We start from the raw sequence: 12832 nt of genomic DNA, 5'->3' as shown, positions 1-12832 counted from the left end.
AAAGTTGCAGCCAATTTATTTTAGCTACATTTAAATAAAAAAATTTAGTTGACTAACTTTCAGCAAAATGCGTTTATTTAAATGTAGCTAAAATAATTTGCAACCACTTACCTTAAAAGTTTTTTCACAGTGAAGTTCCCCCTGAGAGTTTAATGCATTTTTATATTCGTTTTTTTTTTTTTTTTTTTTTTTTTTTACATTTTATGATTTCTTTAATAGCTTTTCATTAAACTCACAACCCCCCTGCAGTTCCTTAACCCAATAGGTTAGGAAAACTTGATGTAATGTCCTAATGATTAATTACATGTTCACTTCATGTTGTTAATTACAACTACTGGAATATATTTGCCTTCTCTTTTTTATTTATTTATTACATTTTTTTATATCAATATGATACAATATTATCTTATTTACATAAATGTGATAAACGAGTTAGTGTAGCCTAATCAAAAAGTATTCTGATTATTATTTTGGATTAGGTATGTTTCTAACTAAAATTTTTGTCATATGGGCTAATTTGGAATTAATAACAGAATACAAAATTTAAGTAGCCTAAAATAGCCAGCACGTGCTTATTTTCTTACCATAAACTAAAGCCCAACTTCCCAGAACGTTGCAGTGATTTATTTATTTATATATTTATTTTTAAATATCTATAGACTACAAAACCTTACCCACGGTTTTCTTTTTTTATTGCAAACTCAATTTTCATAATCATATTCTACATTTCGCGGAATTAATTAGTAGCCTACTTGACTGAATTAGTGTAATAAAGCTTGCAAGAAAAACATCCATTCGATCAAAACCGCATATAATCTCACGGGGAGTAATATTTGCGACTGAGATTAGAATTAGCTCGGCACAGAAACGAATTAATCAAAGCGTCTGGATCCACTGATAGAAGATACACGCGCTTGCGTCAATTAACGCGTGTGGGTCCACCAATCAGATTCCGGCGTTTGGGCGCCCTTTTGTCGTGCCCAATGGAAACTGTTTGATTTAGGCAAAGTGTCCAGATTAGCATCTCTAATGTAAAACGAGATGAAGTGCATGGAGGTCCGATAGGTGTACGAATATCTCGCTCGAACTGCTCTGCGAACAACTGGATTATATTCAAGATATTATGCTGATCGTGATAACTTCATAAGAGTGTATATTTGATGTTGTTCTTACACAAGGGTATCTGTTCGGTAAGAGATGGCTGTTAACACGGACGCCCCTCACGCGACAGGTGCCCTGGGCGAGAGAGCCGCACTGCACTCCACCGATTTTGGAGAAACTCAGAAACTTCTTGACAACTCAGACAAAGAGCTGAAGAAAGAATTAAACCACTCGCCCTCTGATACACACCTCGTGAAGTGTTTTGAAGCGGAACAGACTGTGGTTAACGTTGCCCCGGAGCCCAGCTCTCCGTCGCGGGTCAGCTTCAGCCGCTTCAGCCGCGCGTCGTCGCCCACGCCCGCGGAGCGCGAGCCCTGCAGCTTCATGTGGGTGGCCGTGATCTCCTGCTTCTGTCCGGCCGTTCCCATAAACCTGTTCGCGATTTATTTCGCACATATGGTGAGTGGCGTCACTGGAGTTCAACTTAATTAATATACTCTCAGAATTAAACTTAATTACTTTTAGAGATTTAGTAGCCTAATAAATTACAAAAGCCGATTAAATAAAGTAGAAGAAACTCTTCTTGTTTCTGTTTAGGGTGGCTCATGGGGCCCCTAATATGTCATAATGGGGCCACCATATTTAGGCTTACTTAATTTTTTAATTAGACTTATCCATGATTTTCTTTCTGTTCTGCTTCAGTCTCGAACCATGATAGAAGCAGAAGATTATGATGGGGCCAGAAGACTTGGGCGTCTATCTTTGTTGCTTAGTATCGTTTCCATTGTTGTGGGTCTGGCTATAGTCCTATATCTGTTGTTGACAGGTAAATTATATATTTTTCTGTACACACACACACAAAGGGGACTAGATATCGGGGACATGTTGCATCTAACTCAACTTTGAAAACATGAAACCGTCAGTATTATAAAAATACAGCTAATATCTTTGATTGTGTTTTGATTTCTATTTTTATAAAACGGTTATAAAAATACAATTAGCATTATTTAAAAATCGGTGTTTTTTTGTCTGCAACAGAGTTGAATTAAGATCATATACTTAAATGAATTTCTCATTTCTTTCTCTCTCTCCCAGAGTATTAGTTGGACATAAATGTGAGCACTGATGTAAGCGGGTATTGGACCCAAAGAAGATGGACGATGAATGCCATGGGAAAACCTTCAAAGAAAAAAAGTTTAAATATCAATTTATATTATGTAAAGTGGTAAGCTACAGTGTTAAAAACTTTATTTATTGAATTTTTTTGCCAAGGACTCATGTTCACTGAAAAAATGTTTCTAACCTTGATGTCTTGATGGCTCTCAGCCATTTCTGTTGCTGTCTTGGAGACTTTGCTTTATCCAGCAATGCATTAGCACCAGACTAATTTTGCACTAAATCTTAAATGGCTTTGTCTTTTTAAAATTATGATCTATGTGTTGTATTCAATATGTTTGAATTCTTTGAAAGAAAAAATTATTCCTATGCAAAGTGAAATCTATAAATTTTTATTTCCTTTTTGTAATCTATAGTGCAAGTGCATTATATTATGTGAATGTATTGCATGTTGCAATAACAAGAATGTGACTTGTTCTCAGAATGAGAATCTGTTGTTATTATTTTTCTTTTCTTTTACCATGTACTGTTTGCTGGTACAGCGGAGCTGGTGCATACAAAATTATATAGATGTAATATACATTTTGTGTAATCTGTTACAGCTCAAAAGCCTCAAAATTTTACCCCAAATAAAAATTCTGTCATTATATACTCTTTCTTTATGTAGAACACAAAAGAAGATATTTTGAAAAATATCTCTTTTTGTGGATAACATGAAAGTCAATGGGTTCAAATATCTTCTTTTGCGTCCAGCAGAAGAAAAAAAATCACAGGTTTGGAATGACAAGAGGGTGAGTAAATGATGAGAGAATTTACATTTGTTTGGGTAAAACTTATTTTTTACATTTCTTTTTAGAATATAATTTTTATTCCTTGTCATTTTGATTCATAGCCTTCTGGAAGTGTGGAGTAGGATCATAAGGATGCAAGGTGGAGGAATGCAGTGTGAGATGGGCGTAGCAAAAATATTGTACTGAAAATATGTATTGAACTTGTAGGAGATGAACAAGGGCTATATTCAAGCAAAAGTACATGCATGTCTAAAATGAAAAATTGTGCGAATTTGTCTTTTGCTAATACGGTGCCATTTTTTGCATGTTAAAATTAAACCAAACCTACCTACTGGTCTAGTTTAAGTGTGTTTTTTGCAGATTGGTTGGAAGCATTCCATTAGCACGGAAATAACTTGTGAATGCTAGACTGAAAAAAGCTACAGTACATCCTGTTCTGCTATTAGCCATCCAGCCTCCTGAGCAACGGAGATCAGAGGAAGCACGTCTGGTAATTGATATCCTTTTCACATAAGTGCATTCCTTCCTTTACATTTAATCATTATCTACCTCAAATGGAGGTTATTCTAAATGATTCCTGCCTCAAAGTGTAAGATGATGTCTATATTGTGAGACACATATGGAAGAAACCATTGCTTGTGAAACATTTTATTTTTAGTAGTGCCTCAGACATAATAAGTATTTTGCAGTTATTCATATTTTTGACATGTAGACCCACAAAGACATCTGTAGCAAGAATGTATTTTCCAAAACCACAGAACTTTTGTTTGCTTCCTCTTCATAAATTATCCAAACCTCCACTAATGGCTGCATGGTCACATGGGGCTAGTTAGGATGATAAAAGCTTTGACCATGTTCTAAATGGGTTTGATGTAAAGGGCCAATACCACAAAGCATATAAAGTGTATATTGCAACATTTTACAATATTTCATAATATAGTGCTATTGTTTCTCCAGTTTAATCAGAATAGTTGTTTAAGGAAATGAACATAATATTTGATGTGTAATGTTTTTGCTATCTAACATTGGTCATCCACATTGTATCTGTGCTATGGAAATATTCCTGGTGCTTGTATCTTTAAGGTACATCCCCCTCTAGGTGGATCTGGTCATAATGTTGTTCTTCATTTGCCTCAGTACAGGCAAAAACTAAAGACTGAGAAAGTGCAAACCAGGTCTATTCAGGTATGGGACTTTGATTCCATTGAAGCACTAAAAAGGTTGTTTCGAAGTTACAGATTGGAATGTGTTATGATGTATGTTGAATGCTTCCATATCTGGATCTGTGGATTTTTGTGTATACAGTGTTATTCCTGTAAGACGTGTAAAATGTTACCTTAATAACAAACCTTGGGTTACAAAGGATCTTAAACACTGTTTGATTCTCTAAAAAATATTTTTTTTTTCTAATTTTTTTTTAAAGAGTTGTAAACTCCTGCAAAAAACTGAAGCTAAAAACTATAGGATGCTAAACTGCAGTATAAACGGGCAATGCGCAGATGGCCTGGAAAGGCCAAAATTAGTATAATACAGAGGAATCAGAAGTAACATAATCTTCAGTGTCCTGATTCTGCCTGTTTTGCTACTGAATTTTATCTGTTTTATGCTCGTTTTAATACTGATTCTGATGAGAAATTGACTCCCTTAGGGCATCCGGTATTTCCCCCTATAATAATAGAGGAAAAGACATTGTAAAAGGTTTTTTTTTTTTGCGAGTTAAACCCAAAAACAACAGGGCCTGATGGAATAAAGGGGAAGGTGCTGATGGAATGCTTAAGGGAGTTGTAATGTTGTACCTCAGGCCTGGAAAGAGAGTACCATTATTCCACTGCCAAAAAAGACACCTGCTAAGGACCTTATAGAATACAGACCAGCGGCTTTAACATCTGTGCTTTGTAAGTGCATGGAGAGAGTAGTTTGTCATCAAGTCTCCCAAGCAATGATTGGCAAATTGGATCCCTTGCAGTTTGCTTACAGAGTTGGGCGTGGAGTTGAAGATGCCACACTCACTCTGATGGATAAAATTGGAAAATACTAGAATAGTAATAGATTGTTGCGTTAGTATTTAATTTATGGATTTTCCTTCCGCTTTTAATACTGTGTACATAAAAAATATTTTGAGGAGGTTGGAGGAGTTGCAGGTGCACCAAGCCATTATCTTATGGATTAATAGTTTTTTACGGGACTGTCCACAGCATGTATTTGTAAATGGGAAAAAGTCAGAAAAATGTGGTTTTAAATACTGGCGTTCCCCAGGGGTGTTTTTTATCACCAATTCTGTTTTCTATTTATATAAATGTAATGGCCTGTGATACTGACAATTTGACGCTTACAAAATATGCGGATGATATAGCACTGGTGGGACATGTAAAAGATATTCAGTCATTAAATACTTCAGTTTTGTTAATTTTATTACATTCTGGACAGGAAAGTTCTCGAACATTAGTCAATCTAAAGAAATGTGTTGTGGGGCTTTTAACATATGAGCACTCTGTGAACCTTTGTTAGTTAATGGAGAGGAAGGTGGGATCTTTTAAATACTGAGATTGACTCCAAATTTTCATTTGATAAGCATTCAGATAATGTTTTTAAAAAGGCTTATCAGTGTCTTGGCTTATTGAGAAAACTGGAGATTTAACATTGAAAATGATATTCTGATTGTTTTATATAAATCACTTATTGATTCTGTTCTTACTTTTAATATTGTGTCCTGGTTTAACTCTCTCTCTCTCTGTTACAAGCAAAAATAGACTTTTAAGGATTATAAATGTGGCAAGTAAAATGACTGGTGAGAGACAAACACCTCTCACTGATATTTTCACTGTGGCACTAATAAGGAAAGCCTCTGTTATTGTGGGAGACTCTTCTCAAATGTCAGAAGATGTTTATTCCAACTGCCATTGAAATTTAAAATGGGATCTTAGAATGATTTTATTATTTATAATTTTTAATGTATGTTATGTGTGTATGTGAGGAATATTTGTGCTGTTTGTGTGTTGAGCCTTTTGTCTGAAGACAATTTTCTACCCCACTGGGGATAGAGAATAAAGCTTTTGAAATTAAAATAACAATAATTTTCATTGTATATTTGCAATTCTCAGAACACTTACAAAATTATGTCTCAATAATATAATATTTGATGTGCAATTTATCTTGGCGTCTTGTAATAGTCATTAATAAAAATGTTTGTAATACAATAAATGTCCATAGTTTATAGTTTTTTTACAGTTTATAATTTTATGCTTTGGGAAATAATGTTTTTGTATGAATGTGTACAATCTTCTCAATGAGGGTGAGGTTTAGGGGCATGGTGTATTTAATTATTTCATACAAAATCGCCAGTTCTTAAAATAATTAGGTTATCTCATTAGATCAGTTATCTTTTTGTCACAAATTAGCAACAAAATAGAACTTCAGATCATTCACAGTCTAGAGAGCATTCAAACTGTGATCAGTAATTATTATATCCCCTTAAAACATTTTTGAATGAATGATTGAATGAATTCAATGACTGAATCTTTATTATCTTCTAATCTTATACTTGAACCAAACACCCACAGCATTGAGCTATTGACCTATGGAGAATGTGTTTAAGCAGATCGTGGGATGAAGTTTAGAAAATCAATAGCACTCAGTCTATCTTATTCTCTTGCAGACAGAAAGGCCTAGTTAGCCCAGCAGGAGTAATGCACGCTTGTGAGCTTCACTTACGCATAAACGGAGAGAAGATTCCTCAGCTCACATATCCTGTGAGCACAGCATGAAAGCTTGCAGGATTTAATAAGAACAGAAATGTTTTTTATGGAGCCAATGAAAGCCAAAGAGCCAATAAAGCCATGAAAAAAAAGAGTTATGCGTTGTTAAACGAGCTGAAACGAGGTTTAGCGTCAGTGCTGAAGTGGAGCTCTGTTGTCTCTGATTATTTTCCTATGACTGTTGCTAAATGGAGAGACGGGTTTGTGGAAGCTGTTGAGGTAAACCACAGCTGTTAGGCCAATTCCAGGAAACTTCTAATGGACTTTCCCACTCAGAACCCCTACGTGAGAAAGCTGGCATCATGGCAGTATATCAGAATGTAGTGAGCATGACATTACTCTGAATAATTTGAAAGGCCGTCAGTAAAAAAAGAACATTATCTGCAATGTTCTCTAGTGTATTGGTATAAATGAAAGAGAGAGGGGTATTTGATAAATTACATAAATCATGTAAAGCAGTTGGAAGCTTCAGGTTCATTTGTTTAACTTTAATGAGCAAATGTCCATTGTATAACTTAAGTGTGAAATCCGATGAAAAAAAAATCTTGGACATTCAAATATAAAAATATGACAATTGGATTTATTAATTTACTCTTACATTGTTCTAACCCTCATGGATTTTTATCTTATAAGAAAATATGATATTTAGCAGCATGTCACAACTACTCTTAAACTTTTGTGAAAGGTGACCATGACCGTCCCTGATCCTCATTCTATGGTGGACAAGAGACTTAATCAGAATCAGAATGAGCTTTATTGCCAGGTATGTTCACACATACAAGGAATTTGTTTTCGTGACAGAAGCTCCACAGTGCAACATAATGACAGCGACAGAACAAAAAACACAATAAAGGAATACAAAAAAAAATACAAATAAGTAGGTAAGGAATGACAATATACAAATTGACAATGTATGGCAGGTATATTACAATGAGAAGTTATGTATGTACAGGTATATTATGAGCTCTGTAGTGTTGACCAGATGGCAACAGTTCAAAGAGGGAGTGTGCTGGATGTGAGGGGTCCAGAGTGATTTTAACAGCCCTTTTGCTCACTCTGGATAAGTACAGTTCTTGAATAGATGGGAGAGTTGAACTGATGATTCGCTCAGCAGTCCGGACTACCCTCTGTAGTCTTCTGAGGTCAGATTTAGAAGCTGAGCTGAACCAGACAGTTACTGAAGCGCAGAGGATGGATTCGATGATGGTGGAGTAGAACTGTTTCAGCAGCTCCTGTGGCAGGTTAAACTTCCTCAGCTGGCGAAGGAAGTACAACCTCTGCTGGGCCTTTTTCACAATGGAGTCAATGTGAATGTCCCACTTCAGGTCCTGAGAGATAGTGGTGCCCAGGAACCTGAATGACTCCACAGCAGTCACAGTGCTGTTCATGATGGTGAGTGGGGGGAGAGCAGGGGGGTTTCTCCTGAAGTCCACGATCATCTCCACTGTTTTGAGCGTGTTAAGCTCCAGGTTGTTGAGAGTGCACCAGACAGCCAGCTCTTTAACCTCCTGTCTGTAAGCAGACTCGTCACCGTCCTGAATGAGGCCGATGAGTGTGGTTTCATCTGCAAACTTCAGGAGCTTGACAGAGGGGTCCTTAGATGTGCAGTCATTAGTGTACAGGGAGAAGAGCAGTGGGGAGAGAACACAGCCCTGGGGAGCTCCGGTGCTGATTGTACGGGTGCTGGATGTGTATTTTCCCAGCCTCACTAGCTGCTGCCTGTCTGTCAGGAAGCTGTTGATCCACTGACAGACGGAGGTGGGCACAGAGAGCTGAGTTAGCTGACTCCCTCTGAGTTAAAACAAACCAATATCCCGGAGTAATTCATTCACTCAAACAGTACACTGACTGAACTGCTGTGAAGAGAGAAATGAACACCTAGCCGAGCCAGATAACGAACAAACGATTGACTCGATTGACTAAGAACAACAAAACCAAATGCAGTAATGTGCTGCAAACACTCACAACACAAATACTGTAATGCCCTGCAAATACTAACAACACAACCAAAATATTGTAACGCACTGCAAACACTCACAATGCAACCACATATAGAAATGTGTTTCTGTTGCATTTCTGTTGTGGCCTGTGCTACTTGCAACACTTTTCTGTATTTGGTTGTGTTGTTAGTATTTGCAGCATATGTGTTGGCAAACTGATGATGTTTTCTTAATTTGCCGGAGCTTTTTATATTTGCATGTATTTTCTTAAGTTGCAGGGTGTTGAGTTCTCTTGGATACCGTACCACTCACTTTTAAAGGGATAATTCAACCAAAAAATAAAAATTTGCTGTTAATTTACTCATGTCCCTCTTATAATTATGTCCTCTTGGGCCATTTGTAGATGACATTCTTTCTTCATTAGAACAGGAAAGAGGATTTTTTTGCTGTAACCATGGTGGTTCAAAAAATTCACTGGCTACCATAACATGATTGTCAAAAAACCAAAAAGCATAGGCCCATTTCAGGCAAGATGAAATTATTAATTGCAGCACCTGATGATATATTGAGGTCTTATGAAGTGAAAGGGAATTAACAGCAAATTTTAATATTTGGGTGAACTATTCCTATAATGCGAGTCCACACAAATTACCATAAATATAACAATTAAGATAGACTCTTGAAAAAAACATTTAATAGAAAAGTCTATATCACAATCATAATGATAAATGTATAGAGGTACAATTTCACTTTGAGAACAATTATTTTCAAGCTGATGAATGATAAAAACATCATAAGGCACTCGCTCTGCTCTGCCTCATTACAGGAAATGAGTGTGATGGGACTTCTGCATTACTTAGCTTCTCCATCAGCTCATTCCCATCTGAATTATCAGACTGATGCAGCACTCAATGTCCACCAATTTAATGTACAATACAAGATTTGAACTCTTTCTAAAGAAATTGTGAATGCTTGCAGTGAAAAATTCTTCATAATACCAATGTTTTCTGTGGTTATAAGACACTGTTGTATTTAACATTAGTACTAATAAAGAAGTCACTGCTGTGTTAAGCATGTAGCAACCTCAACACTTCCTTTTTTATTTCTCCCTTTTTCCACCACCAGGTTATGAGTGACCCCTAGTGGCAGCAGATTAACATAATATAACATTTTAAGATGCAACATTTTCCCCACTTTTTAAAGAATATTACTCAGTGGAAGGTATACTTAATCTGGCTTAATCACATTCTAAACAAGATCATAGCCAAAGAAAAACTGCTTAACCATACCTAATTCACCAAGGTTATGACGTGGAAAGGACATTAAGGTCTCCTATTCCATGACAAGAAATGCATATTTCTTCATATCAACAAGTACAAATTCCAGCATAACTGAACACAACACTTTCTGTCACAAAAGCAGCAGAACAAAGTAGAACCATTATTCAACAACAACATGTAACATCTGACTTTACAGTATTGTTGTAGCCCTACGATCGTGATTAATGTGCATGTGTGTACAGTTAATTTGACAGTCTTTGTGCCAGACAGGCGGGCGTCTGGTTCTGAGCTGTCTTTGGGTTTCTAGTGCAACAACCAACTTTGGAGACCCAATAGTTTCATTATCCGAATGGTTTTGTCCAGGACAAGGTGACAGGTGTAGTGTTCCACACTTTCCCATCATCCAGGATATATGTGTCCTGGGCCCGTATTCATAAAGATTCAAAGAATCTTCTCAGAAAACTCTTAATTTAGCTTAAAAACTTTTATGTAGGAGTCTTAGCTTAAGAGCGGATCTGAGAGCAACTCTGAGTAAGGAAAAGACAAAAACTTTCATCTTAATGAGGAGGCGGGGTTGACCCTGTTGCTATGTATGACAAAATCTTTTGAAGACTGTGATTGGTTGGTTTTCCAAGAAGGAAAAAAACAGTGATTTTAAGTATAGGGTCTATTCTAATTCTCACTTTGAATTTACATGCGTAATTTTTCCTATTTAACCGTTCTCTCTCTCTCTCACACACACACACACACACACACACACACACACACATTATATGTGTGTATATAAATCATTTTTTTATTTACTATGATTCTAATTTCCTATAAGGTATTTTATTGGCTTAGAATGATAAAAATTGTTCCACTCTTTCCAATTACAGTGATTGCTGTCCTATTTAAGTGGCAGTTTGAATGTTGGTTTTAATGTATCAAACATGGAATCAAAACCAAGAAGGGCGAGAAAGCCAAACTGGACAGAGAAACAGTGGGTAACACTTTAGAATACTGTTTCTTACTTACTACATAACTAATAAGGAATTATTGAAGAACTAACAGGTGATTATTCATTAACACTTAACTCGCTACTGTTAACTACTAAGGAAGATGTGTTAATTAATCAGTATGTAATATAATTTTATGATTATGTAAAGTAACAGTTGGCTAATCAATAACTAATGTATTATGTCCTACCTCCTGAAGAACTACTATTAATTATCTACTAGTAAGGGGTTCAAGAAAAATAACTATGAAGTAACTACTAATGAACAGTTTTACACAATTACATTGAATTGTGACCCTCTCATATAAATGTTATTAGCAATAGTAGTAGTAGTATGAAAATGCAATATTAATAAATGCAATAGATTTTATAGAGGTTTTGCCTATGTAGTAAATTGTTTTGTGAGTGTGTTTTGTAGGAAATCAGCTTCCAATAGGAAACCCACCACGACTCCAGTGCCTTGCGATAACTTACGTTAGTTTTTATATTTTATATACAGTACTCTATGTGTGCCTCCTCAGCATATACCACATTATCATTAATTCAATTTCTGTGTGTAAGGCAAAGCCTGAGGAAAAGTGAAAATACAGGTATCCAATTTGTAATTAATAAAGAATTATAAAATAATTATGCAGGACCTATTTTGAACATGAAACATTAGGCCTATTCTAAAGTGAAAATATTGGGAACCCATTAGTAATTAATAAAGAATTATCAGATAATTCCTGAAGAATTACTTAGAATCTGAAACAGTATTCTAAAGTGAAAACATAGGCAACCCATTAGTAATTAAGAAAGAATTATCAGATAATTTTGCAGGACTTACAGAATTCTAAAGTGAACCTATTAGTAAATAATAATAAACTACATCATTTTGACTAAACAAAACCTATAAAAGTAATCATAAACTTTGTAAAATACTCTCATCTGTTTGTTTCAGATGAGAACATTTCTTAATACAGAACAAAAGTTAAACATTTAGAAGCAAACAAAATCCATATTTCATTTCCATTATAGGCTAATAAGTGGGCTGTAACAAAGTTGCTACTGTAGTAGTACTTTGTACTTGTCCTTTTACTCAAGTAATTTTGAAAATGAACAGGCCTACTTATAATTTTACTGGAGTAATATTTTATTGGGGTATCTGTACTTTTACTCAAGTACTTGATTTGTGGGACACATCCTGATTATTATAGTGATATTTTGTGTAAAACTTTTCATTAGTAGTTATTTCATAGTTATTTTTCTTGAACCTTAACTAGTAGATAATTAATAGTAGTTCTTCAGGAGGTATCACAGAATATATAGTTACTGATTAGCTAACTGTTACTTAACACAATCATAAAATTATATTACATACTGATTAGTTAACACATCTTTCTTAGTAGTTAACAGTAGTGAGTTAAGTGTTAATAAATTAATTAATCTGTTAGTTCTTCAATAATTCCTTATTAGTTATGTAGTAAGTAAGAAACAGTATTCTAAAGTGTTACCGAACAGTGTTTATTGTTAGCCCAGTTAGTGGATGAACACAAGGCCATTTGTAAAGGAAAACTTGGGCCGGGTGTCACAGCAAGGGACAAGAAGCAGACATGGGAGCGTATAGCACAAACTATTAACGGTTCATTCCCCCTGCTTGTGCGCACCTATAAGCCTGCAGTGTTTTTGAGCCTGCAAGGTGGGAATGTCCAGTGAAAACGAAATGAACTGCGACACAATAAGATGTTCTGAAAGTGCTGTAACTGTTTGTGTGATCACTCTGCTTACAGAAGGTTGTGACAGACCCAAATCATCACTATTGCATTGTTGCATTTTCCCAGTTGCCAAATATCGTAATGTAGTGATTAATTTC

General features: G+C 35.6%; 1 protein-coding gene across 1 annotated transcript; it reads left to right on the top strand.

The window, feature by feature from the left end:
* Positions 1-1004: 1004 nt before the first annotated feature.
* Positions 1005-3294, top strand: LOC132117443 (transmembrane protein 233-like). The gene is made up of 3 exons (XM_059526733.1): positions 1005-1560; positions 1804-1927; positions 2197-3294. Exons 1-3 carry the CDS (start codon positions 1198-1200, stop codon positions 2202-2204), a joined length of 495 nt encoding a protein of 164 aa, XP_059382716.1. The 5' UTR covers positions 1005-1197; the 3' UTR covers positions 2205-3294.
* The last annotated feature ends 9538 nt before the right edge of the window (positions 3295-12832 follow it).

Source organism: Carassius carassius, chromosome 36 (assembly GCF_963082965.1).
Source record: "Carassius carassius chromosome 36, fCarCar2.1, whole genome shotgun sequence".
Classification (NCBI taxonomy): domain Eukaryota; kingdom Metazoa; phylum Chordata; class Actinopteri; order Cypriniformes; family Cyprinidae; genus Carassius; species Carassius carassius.
The sequence above is the reverse complement of the archived record's forward strand: the minus strand, read 5'-3'. Positions and strand labels throughout refer to the sequence as shown.

Excerpts from the sequence above, each read along its gene's own strand:
- LOC132117443 (XM_059526733.1), top strand. The coding sequence starts at position 1,198 with ATGGCTGTTAACACGGACGCCCCTCACGCGACAGGTGCCCTGGGCGAG. Across the intron at positions 1,561-1,803 it reads CGATTTATTTCGCACATATG|TCTCGAACCATGATAGAAGC; the intron begins GTGAGTGGCGTC and ends GTTCTGCTTCAG.